Source organism: Oncorhynchus clarkii, chromosome 6, assembly GCF_045791955.1.
Source record: "Oncorhynchus clarkii lewisi isolate Uvic-CL-2024 chromosome 6, UVic_Ocla_1.0, whole genome shotgun sequence".
NCBI classification, from domain to species: Eukaryota; Metazoa; Chordata; class Actinopteri; order Salmoniformes; family Salmonidae; genus Oncorhynchus; species Oncorhynchus clarkii.
In genome coordinates, this window is record NC_092152.1 from 73,038,071 (window position 1) to 73,059,607 (window position 21,537).

At 42.6% G+C, this 21,537-nt stretch overlaps 1 protein-coding gene across 1 annotated transcript in view; it reads left to right on the top strand.

The window, feature by feature from the left end:
• Positions 1-985: 985 nt before the first annotated feature.
• The window catches only part of LOC139412228 (leucine-rich repeat-containing protein 49-like), a 58,745-nt gene continuing 38,193 nt past the window's right edge, over positions 986-21,537 (top strand). Inside the window, exons 1-8 of the mRNA XM_071159054.1 lie at positions 986-1,060; positions 1,405-1,473; positions 1,643-1,718; positions 1,804-2,037; positions 2,208-2,316; positions 3,112-3,315; positions 4,524-4,590; positions 8,019-8,162. Coding sequence (XP_071015155.1) covers positions 995-1,060; positions 1,405-1,473; positions 1,643-1,718; positions 1,804-2,037; positions 2,208-2,316; positions 3,112-3,315; positions 4,524-4,590; positions 8,019-8,162 — 969 coding nt within the window. The 5' untranslated portion in view covers positions 986-994. The remainder of the gene's footprint in view (positions 1,061-1,404; positions 1,474-1,642; positions 1,719-1,803; positions 2,038-2,207; positions 2,317-3,111; positions 3,316-4,523; positions 4,591-8,018; positions 8,163-21,537) is intronic.

Sequence of the window (21,537 nt, forward strand, 5' to 3'; positions counted from 1 at the left end):
TGTCACAACAGAAGTAGCTAGGTCAATTGTGGAAGAACTGTCATTTATACAGAGCATTCCATTATCTGCTTGTCACAAAAGATTACAACATCATCTCCCACAAATGTGTCAGTTTTATGAATATATTAATATATCCTTGTGATGAGCATGTGTGTGGGATGTCGCTTTGATGGGTCTGAGTGAGAGTCGATTCCTAGCTCTTATCCTTTCGAGTTGAGAGACAGTGTAACCAATGCTTTATAACAATGAGAGGGTCACCAGTGGAGTTTTTTCTTTAAAAAAGTGTTTATGCGTGCATCACTAATAGTGTAAGAGGACACGGCTATGAAATATGTCTTTGGATTACTTCCTTACTTGTATTGCTCATACAAATTAATAATGGAGGCGGTTAGGTGCGTGATAGCCTAACCTTGCCTAAAACCAAGACCTAGGGTTTAGCTCAGCAGGTTAACACATTCTTGTCAAATTGGTGGCGTGACACAGATTTGTTCAGTGATTCCTATAAACTGGGGTTATTGCGGAGAAGGTGATAACCTTGCCTGAGACTTGATAACAGGTAACGTTAAACTAATACCTAGGCTTTAGCTCAGGGTATAACCGTATAGTGGAATGCAGAGTAGAAGACATGTAAAAAGTCGATTAGGCAGAAGTTGGATTTTCAGTCCTAACCAAATTAACAATAATGATCTATTCCATTCTATTCATATTCTACCGGTAATTTTACAAGCGGAACCTTTCATTTTTAGGGTTGTTGGCGGGATTACTTATATTGAGACAGGATGTTGTGTAACCAAGGTGTTTTCGTTTCCATAGAAACGATGGGCGTTGCCAGCGAAGTTAGTGCTGTGTCAGTGACATGATGAGCCATTTTTACATTGTAGCATCAGTTCACAACAATACATTTTAAAATAATTAGCATTGACGTTAAACAACAAAACTGGTTAGTTAGCCACATTCTAGCAAGCTGACTAGCAACGTTGTAACACTAGCAAAAATGCGGCCACAAAGACAGCAGACCAACAACAATACAGCCATTACAGGAAGGTGTCTTTCTCCCACGGTAAGAACGATGTGTCCAAAATAAATAATCTTTACTTTCTCTCTGTCTTTATTAGGAAAGAGTTAGCATGCTAGCTAGCTTATCCAGAAAGCTAATGCAACTCTGTAACAGTCATATAAATGAGCAAGATTGCGATCTATCTAGTGGCTGGGTTGCATGTTGTTGCTCCACAAATGCATTAATATTAATTAATGCATTTGCCTGCTGCATTAAGCCTGCTGCATTAAGCCTGCTGTCTAGAGAGAAAAGTAACCATATAGTGGACTCTTGGCTTAGTTGTTGTTCGTCTATTGTTACAATTACCAGTCTTAAGTTGCCTCATCTTTTTCTGTCATCCCCCCCAGGTCAACAGCTATAAACTGCACTTTACAGCAGTGAACTCTCAAATACCAGAGAGAAATGTTCAGAGACCAGTGAGTTTGCCTTTGTAGATAGATCCACAGTAAGGAGTGTCCCCATTCCCCAAATTATACTATTTTAATGAGACAATGCATGAACATGGAAAGCATGACATTATGTCTTGAGTGCCCTTTAATTATCATAATGATATATTTCTAATTCATTAAATGTTTGATTTGACAGCTGGACGTCCGATGGTCTAAAGACTTTACAAACGGGATAAACATGGACACCATGAAAATGAATCCACCAAGACAAGGTACTACCTGACTAAGTTACAAGACACTGTGACAGTCTCTTACCTGTCCCCGTCTTCTCTGTCTCACCATTTACTTTCTCTCCAGACAGCAGGCTTAATGCAGACAGTGGTGGCGGCAGGCCTCTCCACACCCCTGTGCTAGCGTTTGTCAGTGAGTTTATGGGCCCTGAGCGTCCCCTCCTACCCCCTGCTGCTGCTCTACCCAGTGGGCTGACTGGTGACCTGGGGCCACAGCCACACAGAGTGAAGCCTAGGAGAGCAACCCACAGTGCAGGGGCCATCAACTCCCACAGTACCTCACCCCTCACCCTGCCAACTGGTGAGTGACTGCACTCAGGATCCTCCCCCTCTCTTCAACAATGCCAGCCCCCCTGCTTTTTGTCATGGATCAAAGTCAGTCTAATGGAACATTCTGCTCTGTGCTCAAGTGAAATACTTCTGGACATGTAAAACCTAATGCTTTTCTGAACAAACGTGTCTTTGTAACAGGACCAGGTGATGCCATATCATTGAGTGAGAATTCTCCCTCTAGTTTTCCAATTGCCTTTCGTTCCCGTGATGACTGTGCTTTGAGTCCTGAGCGACTAGATTTGGACAGGTAGGCTAAAACACTCATGGCTTTGTTTGTTCAGTGGTCTATGTTGAGCTTCTCAGTACACTGTCCTGCAATGGAATGCCAAGTTTGTAATTGCTTGGACTCACCAGTAGGGTGCAGCAAAGTCCCTCATAAAGATTATCCTGCCCTCTGACAGTGCATGTCAACTTTGCAGGCGTAAAAGAAACGCCTGAAACTAGATCCTCTACACACTGGTCTTGTTGAGAAGGGGGGAAAAAACTGCCGGGGAAGTTCTCTTCTGCACTGTTCAAACAATCCAGTAAATTTGGAGGAGGAGTTAAGATGGAGTGTTGCCGGGCACGTTCAGCAGGAATGAACGTTTTGGAATATTCTGGAATATTCAGATAGAAATAGGCTATGTAGATCAAACTTGCATCTCTAATATGTAGAATAAGGAATCACATCGGCTCTATTCATGTCATTTCTATCTGCAACGTTCGAGAACGTTTTGCAACTGAACATGGCCTTGTTAACATCCAAAAGCGGAAGTCCTGTTACAGGCTCTCTTTCTATTTCCCCTGAAATCCGGATCATTCGTTTGTTGGGGACTCAGCAGAGACTAGTCAACAATAAACCATATCCATAGCCTCATCAACTTAGAATAATGAGATCTCCTGAACCCTGCCTGCCAGTGTTGGAAGGCAGACAGTGTGGTATCAGGTGGCTTGTACCTTTTTTACTGTGAGCCCTCTCTCCTCTGCATCATAACAAGATAATACAGGGTCATCCTCTCACAGAGTGGTGTTGTTGACAATGCTTTTGTGTTTTGTGTGTCAGGCGTGGTCTGGAGGAGTGTCCCCTGCTGGAGGGCATGGGTAGGCTGCAGCTGCTTAACTTTCAGCACAACCTCATCACGCACATCCACAATCTGTCTCATCTGCGGCACCTGGCCTTCCTAGACCTGTATGACAACCACATCTCCCAGATGTCTGGCATCTCAGCCCTGGCCTCTCTCAGAGTGCTTATGCTGGGCAAGAACAGGTTTGTGTTATCTGTCTCAAGCATACAAACAGAACAATAGGATAGAAGCTCCCAATCATTTTGGTGCTTTTACAGTGCATGGTTTCAAGGACAGATGAAAAACCTTTAAAAAAAAATAATAATTTTACCCCTTTTTCTCCCCAATTTCGTGGTGTCCAATTGGTAGTTACAGTCTTGTCTCATCGCTGCAACTCCCATACAGACTCGGGAGAGGCGAAGGTTGAGAGCCGTGCGTCCTCCGAAACACAACCCAACCAAGCCGCGCTGCTTCTTGACACAATGCCTTCATAACCCGGAAGCCAGCCACACCAATGTTTCGGAGGAAACACCGTACACCTGGCTACCGTGTCAGCGTGCATGCGCCATAGGTCCCGCCACAGGAGTTGCTAGAGCGCGATGGGACAAGGACATCCCTGCCGGCCAAACCCTCCCCCTAACCTGGACGATGCTGGGCCAATTGTGCGCCGCCCCATGGGTCTCCCTGTGTCGGCCGGCTCAGATGAAAAACTTTTTATGCTGTCTTTTTTTGGTGGGATTTTTCTTTACATTTATAAAGATGTTACCGTAGGGATATGCACATCCTGCTTTTTGGATTAAGTGATACTGTATGACCGCCACAGCACAGCTAGCCTATATATCAACCTCCATTGAAAAGTGCTTTCCTGCAGGTGCCCAATTTCTGTACCAAACCATACCACTGCTCTCTTTGTGAATCTTACATCTAACATCACTTTACTTTAAAACTAAAGGTCAGGAGGGAGGAAGATTAAAGTCACAAATCATGGTAAATGCCACCGGGATCCCATTGCTGAGGTCTGGTTTTGTTCCAGAGTCTGTAAAACCTGACATTTGTCTTTTTAGAACCCACTTTCAGAACAGTCTGCGGTACCGTTCAAGCAAAGCATACCACAGATTTAGGTTTCTGATAGGTTACAGTCCCTTGGAAATTCTAACTTCCCTAAGTTACAGTTTGGTCTATATAGACAATCCTGGATGACAGGACAGTGGAAAACAGTCAACTTAACCATCAGTAGAAAATCCATTCCTACCGCTCTTTGACAATCCCATTTCCTGTGCCTGGTAACCATTTAGTTAGCAAATGGGATACCAGCTCTTTGTCATAGTAACGTTGTGTTATAGGAGAGATATCTTGTATAGAATACCAGAGAGGATGATGTTAATATTCTTGTCTGTTTAATGTTTTGCAGAATCCAGAGGATATGCAGTCTGGATAACCTGACTAAACTAGATGTTCTGGACTTGCATGGCAATCAGGTACCATGTTTCAAACCTTAGAAAATTATAACTTCACTTACATTCCTTTTTGTTCTCTAAATATACACACACATGCATTTATTGTCTGTATTGTTGTTCGCAATACGGTGACCAATGGGGGACTGTGATATCTAGCTGTGAGGTTCAGCAAGAGCAGAGAGGCACTACCACCTCCCCCATACTGCCGGTTGGTTACTGCGTCACTGACTCTGGGCCCCTACAGTTAAGCTCAAGCAGGCTTGACTACAGGAAAGCAAATGCATTGGTTCCTGTTGTGAGGCTTTTGAGTACAATCTATATTCAGTCGTGTGAAGGCAGTGAGTTATATTTGTACTTTTTGTTGAAACTCAGTGCTCTCTCAGCCATCATTACTAGAGTACTTTACCTTTCTTTTGTTTTCCCACCAAATTAAAACATATTTAGGAGCTTACTCCCACACATCCCAGTCTTGCTCTGGGTTACCTTACAGTTCTTCTTCAATTACTGTAATTTCTCTAACAGGCAAGGCTATTTCTGTTCCTTTTACAATGAAGGAAAACCTGATAAAGCTGTTCTACAACTCATGAATGGTAAGTTGAGCAAAGGCCGATTTGATGAGCTTTTCTCCTTAGATAGGCCTACAGTATGATCTGGCTGCTGTCACAACGTATTAAAAGCCCGTGAAGAGAGGGGATCACAGTAATGTTGGTGTCAAATCAGGATTTTGCCAGCACCTGTAAAAAGAGGATAGGATTGAAAAGTAATCTGTCCGCAGTGCTGGTTGTTTGAAATGTGCTGCCAGTATATCACCCACATTGTTCCAGTGAAAGTCAACCCAGAGTCCCTGTGAGACTCCTCTCTCTGACTCTGGCTGCTCTTTTTCATGTGTCTCATACTCTCATTCCCAATTAAACATTGGTTTCTGTTAATCTACCCAGCAGCCGTTGTTTTCCAGTGACTTCTGACCACGAACATACTGTGTCTTCTTCTTACCACATTTGTACTTTCCAAAGCACAGCAGTGTTTAAGTCACCTATGTATGACCACAAACAAGGGATCATTTCTGCCCTAATTTCAAATCACCCCTGCCTGGCCTCTCATTTTAACCAGAAGGGAGATGTGCTCTGGGGATAGGAAGTTGTCGTATTTCCAGTTTGTTGGAAATGTTCAAGAGGAATCTCCTCTTTGGGAAGGAAGGACATTTAAGCCCATTGACCAGGTCCTGGAGTTAGAGGATGACATCATATTGTTAAATAACATGTCCTTCCATTGGTTGAGTGATGGATTGTGCTCACAATATGATCCTCTGTATCTAGTTGACCCTAGCGATAACGGCTGCTATTCAATGAGGACAAGTCTACAACATTTTTTATCCCTTGAGAGTTTTTGAATGGCACTACATTTATTGTATCAGGAATGCAAGGAGTACCAGTATATGATGTCTACAAAGAATTACATTAGAAATTCAAAATCATTCATCAAACAGACAATATTTAACTAAATTATGAAATTATTTGAAATTTACAATGCACTTTGCCTTTTTTATTTTAAGACATATAAAGGACAGTTGGAACCCTGCCTGAAGAGCAAATATCCCTATAGGACATTAAGACTTCAACAGTGCCCTGACCTCTCATGTTCCTCCTCTAAAATTAGCGGGGAACCACTGTAACATATTTTGGATGCGTGATCCACCCCAACAGAAAGCAGTTCTACAGTTATCTGTAACACAACCCAGTTAAATATTTTCAGATGAGATGATCTAATCTGCCCTGACGAGAGATGTAAAATGACTGTTCAGTGAAAGATACAGCCAGTGTGGAGTGGACCCTCTGGGTTTCTTAGCTTTGCAGAGGATGATGTCCCAGTCCCAGCCAGGGCAGAGATTAGTTTAGCCATGTGCTGACTTGTGTTAAAGTGAACTTGAGAGAGAGAATGCTTTTCATTGGAGCCATGGTGGAACTGTGAATCAAAGAGAACACCACTGGGAAGCCTCAGTTGGAGTGGAACATTACCTCACTCTTTTGTATTTGTCAGCAGTCATAACAAAAGTTGTTTCAATCTCAACGTCTCTTGCCTGTCTCTCTGGTCTCTGTCCAACAACAACAGTATTATGAGAGGCATTTTGGGGACTTAATACACCTGGGCCTATTGTCTGAACTCCATAACTGAGATACCACTTCTACTACTCACTACTGGCAGCTAGACAACTTTCTGTACAAATAGATAGCTATGACATAGCACTGTTACACTGGCCTTAGAGTGCTTAGGCTATGACAGCACTGTCTGGTCAAGCTATGAAAGAGGAGAGAGAGAGAAGAGTGTGCCTCAGTATCACTCATGGAAGGGCTTAGATGTGGAGAGCAGGCGGTCACCCCCCTCCCTCCCCTAATTGGAAGGGAAAAGCAGAGGCTCTTTTAGCCAGAGCTCCAGAGCTCTATGCAGCTTTTGTCCTTTAAATGATTCTCACTGTTCATTTAGATTCTGCCCTAAGCTAACAACCATACTCAGTCTGTCTTGATTCATGTCTACTTGCATCAAGCTCACTGCAGGAGCCTTTCAACCTTTGACCCCTGGAGTAACACGCAGTGTATCATCATCAAGGGAAACGGAACCCCAAAAGCCGGCCTCTCAGTGGTAGTTACTGTAGTTCTGGGGCGTGTCCCAAATGGCATCCTATTCCCTATATAGTGCACTACTTTTGACCAGAGCCCGTACATAGGGAATAGGGTGCCATTTGGGACGCAAACCTGACCTCTTCCTGAAATGGAGAGGACACCGGACTGAGTGGCACACACCTCACAGCCCCACACTCATACTGACAGACAGACAGCAACCAGGGAATCCCATGGGTCCTGAAGTAGTTAGTTTCATTTTGACAAGAGATTTTGACAGTTCCCCCTCAACCAGAATGAGGCCAGGACCACATTTCACTACTGACCCTTTTGGATTCTGGATGTCGTTTGGACTCATGGTTCAAAGAGAACACTGACTTTGTTTTGACATCGAAATTATGATAATGTGGGTCAGAAACGAAAGGAGTGATTGTAAGGGTTGAATTGGATGGTAACATTGAATGTTAAAAATTCAAAGAAGTTATCTCCAACTCATTTGAAGGTATAATTTATTTTGGGCTGTTTTTAGCAGAGAATATGGAATGGCCTTAGGCTAGTAAATCACGGTACACAGGTGTCTGCTCTACTTCCGCTGTACTCAAGTTTTATTTTGCACAACGAACAGAACTGGCATGTCTCATCATTTGATTTAGACAAGACAGAGCATTTTCTCAACACTGAAAATCACCCTTATCACCTCCCTAATATATTTACAGCAGCACAGCCTCAAGTCAAGCCCCTGATGGTGTGAGCCTTTCATTCATAATGACTTAAGAGAACATTTCACCAGTTTATCACAGTGATGTTTCTGTCTGTGTTTTCCTGTGCCTTCAGATCTCCCAGATAGAGAACCTTTCCCACCTGTCTGAGCTGCGCGTGTTGAACCTGGCAGGGAACTGCATCTCCAGGGTGGACAACCTGCAGGGCCTGGACTCACTGACCGAGATCAACCTGAGACGCAACTGCATCTCCACTGTGGTGAGGGAGAGGAGGGGAGGGGAGGGGAGGGTATTTTATTTAATAAGGATCCCCATTAGTCAACGCCAATGGCGACAGCTAGTCTTACTTGGAAAAATACCTTACAGACAAAATACTTTACAATTTACATATATTTAAAAACATTGTGTATGTGTGCACGCACATCTATCAGTTACACATACATGTCAGTACTGTACATGCACACAAAAGAGCATACATACTGAGAGCTGCTGGGTTTTGGGATCTGAGGGGCCGCAGGCTAGGGTTGATGGAGGGACTGCAGGCATGACATACTGAGGGGGCTACTGACTGACTGATGGTAGAGCAGAGCCCTGGCTGTTCTGAACTGAAGCAGCTGGATCGTGTCTAATCCTTTGGGCTCATACTAATGCACTGTGCAGATGTAATGGCTCAGGCCTGTAGTGATTCAGATCTGTGCTAAGATCGCAAACAGCTTGGCCCTTCTATCATTACAGTAATGGTTGAGGATGGTTCCCCCCACTCTGCAATATACTGTGCAAGAACAGTATTCTGCTGTGTTGCTAATGCTGCCAATTTTAACAGATGCACACATCCAACTGTCGTGGTTTGATATATACACACTCGTTGGCATACAGCTGAAGCTTAAGCTTCTTGCTGTGCATCAAACCTCTGACCGTCCCCAAGGTGTTGCCAGTGTCTGTCCCCCTACCTACTCATGCATTGACATGTGTAGACTAGATTATAATTTTCGTCTTAGATGATGATGTTAGCTGCAGATTCTTCTTTCATCTTGTTATCATCCTCCGCTGCTGGCACAAGCCTTTGCATGTTTTCCTTATTTTGATGTTTGTGTTGGTATCACATTTAGAAGTTTTTCTGTTTCATGTCTCACCAAGAAAAAACACGAAGTGAAGTAGCATACTTGTCCTCCTGTCATCTACGGTGGTTACCAAGGGGGAAATAGCTAGCTCATTAACCCCTCCTCATGCTGACTCCAGTGGAAGTGAAATAGGATATTTTTGAAACAGAAATTCCCTCCCCTTACGTTTCTATAGTATAGTATTTCTGATCAACAGAGGAGCACAAACAGGCCTTAACAGGTCCTTCATTTGTATACAAGTCTGACATCTCCAAACCCTTCCCTCACTTGGTATGCTGAAAAATTCAAGATGCTCTCACGTCAGAATTAGACGTTCATGCATGTTTCTCAAATGTCAAATTTAGAAGTTCCAAACGTGTTTGAGGTTAAGTTTAGGCATTAACTCCAAACTGTGGGGCGCGTCCCCCGGGGATCAATAATATATATACATTTTCTTTAAGGAACTCCGTCCGGCACTAAACTTACTCTTGAAAGTTGTAATAGTAGACTGCACAAGGTGCAATTTCGAAATTGGGTAGGTCATCATCAGTTCCTCTTGTCATGTCAGTCATTGCATACCTTAGAGAGCTATTTATAACTTGTCAGAAATGTCCAGATCAACTAGCCCACATTTTTTTATTTAGGTTTTTTTAGCCCATGGATATTGTTGTAATTTTTTTGTCACTTAAATATCACGAATACACATTAGACATGGCAAAATGTATAGAATTGCATGTATAGAATTGGGGATGTTCCCCAATGCTAGAGGGGGGGGGGGCCCGAGTCAAGAAGTTTTGGATTGAGGTTTCTATCACTGGATTGGAACATGCAACCTCCTTTTGTACTCCCGTCTGCCATCCCTGTCCACCACGCCCAAGCAAAACCAAAACCTTCTTGAAGGTGACAGCGCTCACGGTTGCCTAGTGGCCAGTTTCTATGTCAACTCCCGACATCCTCAGACATGGATGGACGTCTAATCCTGACTTCTATCACGTGGCCAGGCAGGAAAAATTGTAGATAAAAACAGAAGTGTCTCATCTTATCAACTACAGCTCCTGTTTACCCACTTAGAAGTTTTGATGAAATTACTTCCACTTTTAATAATCGGATATAATGTTTTATTGGCCTCATGGGAGGGTGGAGAAAAAATTCTACCCTTCAGCATTTTTCTCAAGGCTCTTTCATTATTCGGATTGCAGGCGCAAACTAAACACAGATACTTTCAGGTGTCTTAAAATGTTTTCCTTTTCATTCTAGAGAGGAATATAGTGGCTTTTTGGAAAGGACTTGAAAGGAAAGACAAATACATTGAAGTGAACTTTTCCAAACAGGTTTAAACCTACACTTAAACATTGGGCTCAGTTACATGGAAGGCCAGTATTTTAGACATTCTGTATGTATAACCCTTTGGGTACTGTGCTACATATGGTACATGTCTGAAAGGTTTGTTTACCCTAGAAAACCATCCCAAATTACACCTAAAATGGAACAGTTTGGAGATGATGGTAACAGAGTATCACTCTGTTTGTGATGAATGGGTGAGATACTGTTCTGTATGGTTTTAGTCTGTATATTGTATGCACTCTCTAAAAGACAAGTAACTTAAACAACCTCAGCCATTGAATGACCAGGTCACCAGTAGCACTTACTAAGGAACACACACACACACACACACACACACACACACACACACACACACACACACACACACACACACACACACACACACACACACACACACACACACACACACACACACACACGTGTTTGTTGGCGCTTCTCTTTGTAGAGTGTTGTTGCGTGCAGCAGAGACAGCGGTTATCAGAGGTTGTGTTGGCACAGTAATGGTTGTAGGGGAGTTCCTCAGTGTGTGAGAAAATCTAACACACGTCAGCTGTCAGCATAGCTGGGGTGGAGCTGAGCTGTAGAGGTGAAGCCCAGGACACGCAGGAGAGAGACGGACACCAGGTTCAGACACACCTCCTCGTCTCTGGTCCCCTGCTGTTAGAAGATGAGATAGACAGTGGAGGTCAGACAGTGGGCTTTTTTATGCACCACATCAGCCCAGTGATGACATCACTCTGTCTGAGACTCTGTGTCTAAATTTAGACTCAGCCACAGTCAGAGCTGGAAGTCCTGTTACACTGACGGAGAAGCAGGGGTGAATATTCAGTCTGGGAATCAGGTGTATGTGTGGTAGACTATGTGCTCATACTGTGGTATGAATTGCATTTTTTCAGCATGCAGAAATGTATGTTATAAGGATTCCTTGCAGCGTTCTCCTCAAAGCCTACTATGTGACACTGTGAGTGGGAGCGCACAGTCATCTAATGTCTTTATTTCAGGAGCAGAGCGTTCCTGTCACTATGGGGACGCAGCAGGAGACAGTACTGTTAATGTGTGTTCTCAAGTAGCAGTAGAGAAATGTTCCTATAAAAGCAGTGTTGCAAATGGCAGAGACTACAGCCTTCCTCACACCTGTCTCTCTCATTATTATTTATGCAGTGATTGATTTAATTATTTCACGACTTCTCCAATCAGACATAGCCATAATCCTAATTATGGCAACAGCACCCCTGCGGAGGCAGCATCCCTGTAATACTGTTAGTGTTAGAGACAGTAAGCTATAAAAACAAAGAGAGTCACACACACCATATGTATAAACTCCTAGTCATTTATTGTGTAAAACACCCAACGTTTGGCGTCACTGTGCCTTCTTCAGGGTAATGTCATGAATGCTTGAACCAGGTTATGTAGACAAACAGTGCAATTAGTGCAACAAATGGGTGTGTCATAATTATTAGGTTGATTATAAGGAATTGAGTGAAACTGCTAAAAGACAATAGTTTACAGCATATTGAATATATTAGGGTATTGTTAGCATTATCATCAACATATATTATTGTTTAATTTCATTTCACATTTTTATTTAATTGTTTCCAATTTCATAAAAATGTTGTTACATGTAATATTTTGGTTCAACCAAAATGCATAATAAGCACAATAAACAGGGAGAACATATTGGGTGCACTCTGATAAACTGTAGAACATTAAAAGTGTTGTATAATGGTGCCTGAACGGCATGAAGTGAATGCACTCCTCTTCTCCTTAGTTGTTTATACAGTAATTGTGTTAGAGCAGCCCACCATTAAAGTCCCCCTAACTAAGTCACTGAGTGGTGTGGTGGGTTGACGGTACTGTATGCATACAGTAGCCTTCTTTTGTTTATGCCTAAAGTAGGCTATGGCTTTATTTTGTAACCCATTGCAAACTGCCACTGACATGCACATACGGTGTATTTGGAAAGTATTCAGACCCCTTGACTTTTCCCACAATTTGTTACCTTACAGCCTTATTCTAAAAGGGATTAAATAAATACAAATCCTCATCATTCTACACACAATACCCCATAATGACTGCGACCTGTACGCTCTCGTCGGCTGGCCCTCGCTTCATACTCGTCGCCAAACCCACTGGCTCCAGGTCATCTACAAGACCCTGCTAGGAAAAGTCCCCCCTTATCTCAGCTCGCTGGTCACCATAGCAGCGCCCACCTGTAGCACGTGCTCCAGCAGGTATATCTCTCTGGTCACCCCCTAAACCAATTCTTCCTTTGGCCGCCTCTCCTTCCAGTTCTCTGCTGCCAATGAGTGGAACGAACTACAAAAATCTCTGAAACTGGAAACACTTATCTCCCTCAGTAGCTTTAAGCACCAGCTGTCAGAGCAGCTCACAGATGACTGCACCTGTCCATAGCCCATCTATAATTTAGCCCAAACAACTACCTCTTCCCCTACTGTATTTATTTATTTTGCTCCTTTGCACCCCATTATTTCTATCTCTACCTTGCACATTCTTCCACTGCAAATCTACCATTCCAGTGTTTTACTTGCTATATTGTATTTACTTCGCCACCATGGCCTTTTTTTTGCCTTTACCTCCCTTATCACACTGTATGTTTGTTTTACTCCATGTGTAACTCTGTGTTGTTGTATGTGTCGAACTGCTTTGCTTTATCTTGGCTAGGTCGCAATTGTAAATGAGAACTTGTTCTTAACTTGCCTACCTGGTTAAATACAGGTGAAATATATATATTTTTTTTTAAATGACAAAGCGAAAACAGGTTTTTAGAAATGTTTGCACATTTTGTAAAAAAACAAAACAGAAATACCCTATTTACATTAGTATTCAGACCCTTTGCTATAAGACTCGAAATTCAGCTCAGGTGCATCCTATTTCCATTGATCATCCTTGAGATGTTTCTACAACTTGATTGGAGTCCACCTGTGGTAAATTCAATTGATTGGACATTATTTGGAAAGGCACACACCTGTCTATATAATGTCCCACAGTTGACAGTGCATGTCAGAGCAAAAACCAAGCCATGTGGTTGAAGGAATTGTCCATAGAGCTCCGAGAAAGGATTGTGTCGAGGCACAGATCTCGGGAAGGGTACCAAAAAGTGTCTGCAGCATTGAAGGTCCCCAAGAACACAGTGGCCTCCATAATTCTTAAATTGAAGAAGTTTGGAACCACCAAGACTCTTCCTAGAGCTTACCACCCGGCCAAACTGAGCAATCGGGGGAGAAGGTCCTTAGTCAGGGATCCCGATGGTCACTCTGACAGAGCTCCAGAATTCCTCTGTGGAGATGCAAGAACCTTCCAGAAGGACAACCATCTCTGCAGCACTCCACCACAGGCATTTATGGTAGAGTGGCCAGACGGACGCCGCTCCTCAGTAAAAGTCACATGACAGCCCTTTTGGAGTTTGCCAAAAGGCACCTAAAGGACTCAAACAAGATTGAACTCTTTGGCCTGAATGCCAAGCGTCACGTCTGGAGGAAACCTGGCACCATCCCTACGGTGAAGCATGCGGCAGGGACTGGAAGACTAGTTAGAATCGAGGGAAAGATGAACAGAGCAAAGTACAGAGAGATCCAAGACAAAGCAGGATTGGCTTTGGGACAAGTCTCTGAATGTCCTTGAGTGGCCCAGCCAGAGCCCGGACTTAAACCCGATTGAACATCTCAGCAGAGACCTGAAAATAGCTATGCAGCGACGCTCCCCATTCAACCTGACAGAGCTTGAGAGGATCTGCAGAGAAGAATGGGAGACACGCCCCAAATACAGGTGTGCCAAGCTTGTAGCGTCATAACCAAAAAGACTTGAGGCTTTAATCGCTGCCAAAGGTGATTCAACAAAGTACTGAGGAAAGGGTCTGAATACTTATGTAAATGTGATATTTCAGTTTTTTATTTTCAATTGTCATGTTCTGGCCATGGAGAGGCTTTTTATTCTCTCTTTTGGTTAGGCCAGGGTGTGACTAGGGTGGGCGTTCTATGTCCTTTTTTCTATGTTTTTGTATTTCTTTGTTTTTGTCCGGGTATGGTTCTCAATCAGGGACAGCTGTCTGTCGTTGTCTCTGATTGAGAACCATACTTAGGCAGCCTGTTTTCCCACTATGGGTTGTGGGTAGTTAGTTGTTTTCTGTTTTGTGTTTCTGCACCTGACAGGACTGTTTCGTTTTCGTTCATTCTCTTGTTATTTTGTTTTGTGTTCAGTTTAAATAAAAATAACATGAGCACTTATCACGCTACGCTTTGGTCCACATCTTCTTCATACGACGACCGTTACATCAATACATTTGCAAAAAAAAATCTAAAAACCTGTTTTTGCTTTGCCATTATGGGGTATTGTGTGTAGATTAATGAGGGGGAAAAAAACTATTTAATCAATTTTAGAATAAAGCTGTAACGTAACAAAGTGTGGAAAAGGTCAGTTAGCTGAGCAGGATGGTGCAGCAACAGGAGGCCTTACGGGGGACAGAGGGAGCAAGGAGTTTTGTTCTATTCTGTGCCTGGCCCTGTTTTAGCTTGTTTTGTTTCCTCATTTGCTACAGCTTTAGAAGCCTTCTCCTGCATTTGCCATTAATCTTTTTCCAAGGGAAAATATGCATTTTGATAGTGATTTTGAGCCTTAGAGCCCAGGGGGTATGAACTTAACGTAAACAAAAGGAATATGAGTATCAGACTATTGTTTGAATTATATTAATGTTTAAGTCAATCGGACCCCATGAAAGCTTTGCGCTTCATATGTGGTAGCAGAGTGGAATGAGAGTTTAAGGCATGTTGATGTCTGTCCTTTATTATTGTGACTTTAATGTTTCCCTTGGATGTTAACGCAGTGTCTCTCATGGGTTTCTAATGTACTTTACTGTCTGGGTCATATGCTTACCACGTAAGTAATATTGATCTATGAGCACTCAGCTGCCTTAACATACTGGACAAATTATTCTATGACTAATTCACTACTGTATATTATATAGTACTGTATATTATTTACAGTATATTATACATTTTGTAGTAAATCCAGATCAAGAATCCATCCCTATCTATTTTTATTGGTGTGGTCAGTACTAGTTTTGTCTGTTTATTGCACAAGGCACACATTTGAATCTAACATACTATCAAGGCACAAGGTGAGGCCCAAATGCAGTCACAGGAGGCAGATGGTTGGAGTCTTACAATGTTTATTAATCTAAAGGGGTAGGCAAGAGAATGGTCGTGGACAGGCAAAAAGGTCAAAACCAGATCAGAGTCCAGGAGTTACAGAGTGGTAGACAGGCTCGTGGTCAAGCCAGGAAGAATAGTCAGGAAGGCAGGTACAAGGTCCAGAAACAGGCGAGGGTCAAAACCGGGAGGACTAGAAAAAGAAGAATGCCAAAAGCAGGAGAACGGGAAAACCGCTGGTTGACTTGGAAACATACAAGACGAACTGGCCCAGAGAGACAGGAAACACAGGGATAAATACACTGGGGTAAACAAGCGACACCTGGAGGGGATGGAGACAATAACGAGGACAGGTGAAACAGATTAGGGTGTGATACATGCACTATTCATGTTCTCTTTTTTCTAAACTGTACCCTTGGATTTGTTTCAGTGTTCTGATTACAGTGAGCTAGCCCGACATTTAGCTGTTGGGCTACTACTAATGATGGTGAAGGAAATCATTGCGTTAGGGAATACAGATGTCTGAAAAAAGAAGAGACTAACCCACAATGTGTTTATGCACTTATGTAGATCACTTGCTCTGACCCAAATGATAAAAGATCCCACCAGGGTATGTGAAGCAGTGCAAAGTACAATTGACTCAATAAGGGTGTCTGATAAATCCAAAATATTGCAGAGTGGAGTATTAGTCTATGGAATCAGTGATAATTATATTACAGTTTACACAAGGAGGGTCCTGACTACTAAAACCTCTGTTAGCTACCTGGGATGGAAGCTTGGGAGGTGTGAGCATGGCCACTAAAGTGCTAGGGAAGGTTAATGCCAGTACTAAGTTTTTGGCTAGAAAGTCCAAGCTGCTTGATAAGGACTCCCTCATTCAATGCAGTTTTGACTATGCTACTACTTCCTGGTTTGGGGGCTTATCTAAGCGTATGAAGGGGAAGCTCCAGATAGCCCAGAATAAGCTGATCAGGGTAGTATTGAAGATGAGTCCACATACTCACATAGGCAGGAGCTGCATTCAGGAACTCACCTGTCTGCCTGTTGAGGCTAGGGTGTCTCAGATTAGACTGGGTTTAGTTTACAGGAGTATTTATGGTTCTGCACCCAGATATCTATTTGATTACTTTTCCCATGTTAGGGATGCACACAATCACAGCACCAGAACCGGTTGTTGTTAATGTGCGCTTATTCAGGTTCAGGAGTAATGCTGAGAAAGGTACTTTCTTGTATACTGGAGCCTCAGAGTGGAATGAGTTGTCTCTGCCCACAAAAACGACGTCCTCTCTGGGCAGCTCTGAAAAAGAAAGTTAATAACTGTTTGATCAGAGCGTGCAACAGAACATTGTACTGTCTACACTCGGTGTGTTGTTTATATTAAAATTGTTTCATTAAATCGATTTGAATCAGAACTAAAGTTTTGTTGCTAAGGATTCCACGATGCGGTTAGCCTTTATGGCTGGGACTGAAAGTTTGTGTTCCATTTTTTTGTGTGGATTCTGCGAGTGCTAGCTGGCTGTACTACAGACACCTGTCGTCATCGTGGGAAAGACTCATTGTTATCGTTTCGTAAAACAACTGGTTACAGTAAAGAGCCAACCTTGATACTAAGGAGATCCTGAGGGAAATCGACTAGTACCAACAGTTTTACGCTATGAAGGAACAACATGCTCCATCATGGAAAGATCCGACTACCTCACAAAATAACTTTAACCCGACAAAAAAAAGAAAAACAGATTAATCTACAGACACAGACAATTTACTTACTGTTGAAGTAGAGGCTAGTGCTCTGGCTGGAATCCATGCAACACTGGAAAAGTTGTGTGAGGAGGTAGCAGGGCTGAGGGGGAGTTTGGAGTTCTCCAGCTCCAAGGAGAAAACAAGGCACTCACAGCCAAGGTAAAAATCTTTTCTACTCAGGGAAATGAAAGAGTCGCTACTAGACATACAAAGTCGTAGCATGCGTGAAAATCGATTTTTTTCTGGGATTCCTGAGGACGCATCCAATAATCCAGAGGGCGCGATCAGAGAATTCATGCAATCCGCCTTGAAACTTCTTATAGAGACTGTAAACAAGGTGGCTTTCCACCGAGTACACAGACTTGGAGATCAGAGCGACAAGACCAAGGGTCCCGACTGATCATCGCAAAATTTGAACACTACCAACAAAAGGAGCTGATCAAAAGCAGGGGAAGGGAGCTTAAAGAGACCAAATTCGGTCTCAATTACCAATTTCCAGGGAAGATAAACGAACATCATAAGAGACTGTATCCGGTACAAAGGCAACAAAGGGAGAAGGTTAAGTGTGCCTTTCTCATTGTGGACAAACTCTTTATGGATGGACGGCTATTTCGAGACAGCTTCATAACACCATGGCTGTACTAAATTCTACAGGGACTTTAGGTTACGAAAAAAACAAAGTATAGGAACTGTAAAAATATCTGAGCATGCGCAGACCAGCTGGCCGGTGTGTTTACGGACATATTCAATCAATCCCTATACCAGTCTGCTATTCCCACATGCTTCAAGAGGGCCACCATTGTTCCTGTTCCCAAGAAAGCTAAGGTAACTGAGCTAAACGACATCATGAAGTGCTGAAGAAAGCTAAGGTAACTGAGCTAAACAACATCATGAAGTGCTTTGAAGTGCTTTGAGAGACTAGTCAAGGACCATATCACCTCCACCCTACCCGACACCCTAGACCCACTCCAATTTGCTTACCGCCCAAATAGGTCCACAGACGATGCAATCTCAACCACACTGCACACTGCCCTAACCCATCTGGACAAGAGGAATACCTATGTGAGAATGCTGTTCATCGACTACAGCTCGGCATTCAACACCATAGTACCCTCCAAGCTCGTCATCAAGCTCGAGACCCTGGGTCTCGACCCCGCCCTGTGCAACTGGGTACTGGACTTCCTGACGGGCCGCCCCCAGGTGGTGAGGGTAGGCAACAACATCTCCACCCTGCTGATCCTCAACACTGGGGCCCCACAAGGGTGCGTTCTGAGCCCTCTCCTGTACTCCCTGTTCACCCACGACTGCGTGGCCACGCACGCCTCCAACTCAATCATCAAGTTTGCGGACGACACAACAGTGGTAGGCTTGATTACCAACAACGACGAGACGGCCTACAGGGAGGAGGTGAGGGCCCTCGGAGTGTGGTGTCAGGAAAATAACCTCACACTCAACGTCAACAAAACTAAGGAGATGATTGTGGACTTCAGGAAACAGCAGAGGGAACACCCCCCTATCCACATCGATGGAACAGTAGTGGAGAGGGTAGCAAGTTTTAAGTTCCTCGGCATACACATCACAGACAAACTGAATTGGTCCACTCACACAGACAGCATCGTGAAGAAGGCGCAGCAGCGCCTCTTCAACCTCAGGAGGCTGAAGAAATTTGGTTTGTCACCAAAATCACTCACAAACTTCTACAGATGCACAATCGAGAGCATCCTGGCGGGCTGTACGGCAACTGCTCCGCCCACAACCGTAAGGCTCTCCAGAGGGTAGTGAGGTCTGCACAACGCATCACCAGGAGCAAACTACCTGCCCTCCAGGACACCTACACCACCCGATGTTACAGGAAGGCCATAAAGATCATCAAGGACATCAACCACCCGAGCCACTGCCTGTTCACCCCGCTATCATCCAGAAGGCGAGGTCAGTACAGGTGCATCAAAGCTGGGACCGAGAGACTGAAAAACAGCTTCTATCTCAAGGCCATCAGATTGTTAAACAGCCACCACTAACATTGAGTGGCTGCTGCCAACACACTGACACTGACACTGACTCAACTCCAGCCACTTTAATAATGGGAATTGATGGGAAATGATGTAAATATATCACTAGCCACTTTAAACAATGCTACCTTATATAATGTTACTTACCCTACATTATTCATCTCATATGCATACGTATATACTGTACTCTACATCATCGACTGCATCCTTATGTAATACATGTATCACTAGCCACTTTAACTATGCCACTTTGTTTACATACTCACCTCATGTATATACTGTACTCGATACCATCTACTGTATCCTGCCTATGCTGCTCTGTACCATCACTCATTCATATATCCTTATGTACATATTCTTTATCTCCTTACACTGTGTATAAGACAGTAGTTTTGGAATTGTTAGTTAGAATACTTGTTGGTTATTACTGCATTGTCGGAACTAGAAGCACAAGCATTTCGCTACCCTCGAATTAACATCTGCTAACCATGTGTATGTGACAAATAAAATTTGATTTGATTTGAAGTGGATATGAACACACACATACTCAATTACACGCTCGCTTACGCATACGGACGTATACACACACACACACCTGATATCGCTCTCTTCTCTCACTCTCTCTCTTTTCTTTTCTCTTACTCTCTCTCTTGTCGAGAACTGTTTTATAATTTAATGTGTTTATTATTTGTCTATCTTTTGTATGTATTTGTCTACAAGTGTATATATGTTTACAACATACAAGGGGAAGATATCAGAATAAGGGCATTGGGGAATAATAACATATTGTACTGTAGTGAAGCCGTCTCTAGAGTAATGCAAGGTCTCTTTCATGATCATGTGAAACGTCAATTGCTATGGAAATGCTGGGATGTGATTTTCAATGATGTTAAAGGTAATTATGATGCAACTATGACGGTGATACGATATGGATAACAATTATCATCATGAATATTAAGGCTATATGAACTTCATGTTACACACATAGACACTCAACCAAGCAAATTGGCGAAGTTATTTTTTGGGGGGACATCACACATTATAGTCTTACTCTTATACAGACATCGTACACACTCACTAAATCACATTCAATATTATACACATCAGCCTACTCAGATTTACTACACACATAATATATTGTCTCAATTTTCTAACATGTGTGGCATTGGCTCACAGGAAAACAGGCAAGGGAATAAAACAAATATTGCTAGAACCTATTTCTTGAATTCTAAATATCAGACATTTGAAAGCTCTAGTTTTGACCGTCATAATACATCTGATGGCAGTAACTTTACAAGCACTAATGATGGTCGATTTAGTCTGAGAATAGTATCTAGTTATGGTAAGGGGTGAAGTAAGTATAGCCAGTTATAATTGTAACGGTTTAACAGATTGTAAAAAAAAATCAGTCTTTACATGGCTAAAATAAAAGGAATGTAACATACTGTTTACAGGAAACTCACTCTACATCCTTAGATGAACTTGCGTGGGAAAATGAACGGGGTCAACTTATTTTTAACTAAGACAAAATCATTTATAACTGAATTTTTACAGTTTAATATACAGTTGGAAGTCGGAAGTTTACATACACTTAGGTTGGAGTCATTAAAACTCGTTTTTCAACCACTCTACAAAATTTCTTGTTAACAGCTATAGTTTTGGCAAGTTGGTTAGGACATCTACTTTGTGCATGACACAAGTAATTTTCCAACAATTGTTTACAGACTATTATTTCACTTATAATTCACTGTATCACAATTCCGGTGGGTCAGAAGTTTACATACACTAAGTTGACTGTGCCTTTAAACAGCTTGGAAAATTCCAGAAAATCATGTTATGGCTTTAGAAGCTTCTGGTAGGCTAATTGACATAATTTGAGTCATTTGGAGGTGTCCATGTGGATGTATTTTAAGGCTACCTTCAAACTCAGTGCCTCTTTGCTTGACATCATGGAAAAAATCTAAATAAATCAGAGAAGACCTCAGAAAACAACAAGTCTGGTTCATCCTTGGGAGCAATTTACAAAAGCCTGAAAGTACCATGTTCATCTGTACAAACAATACTACGCAAGTATAAACATCATGGGACCACGCAGCCGTCATACCATTCAGGAAGGAGAAGCGTTCTGTCTCCTAGAGATGAACGTACTTTGGTGCAAAAAGTGCAAATCAATCCCAGAACAACAGAAAATAACCTTGTGAAGATGCTGGAGAAAACAGGTACAAAGTATCTATATCCGCAGTAAAAACAAGTCCTATATCGACATAACCTGAAAG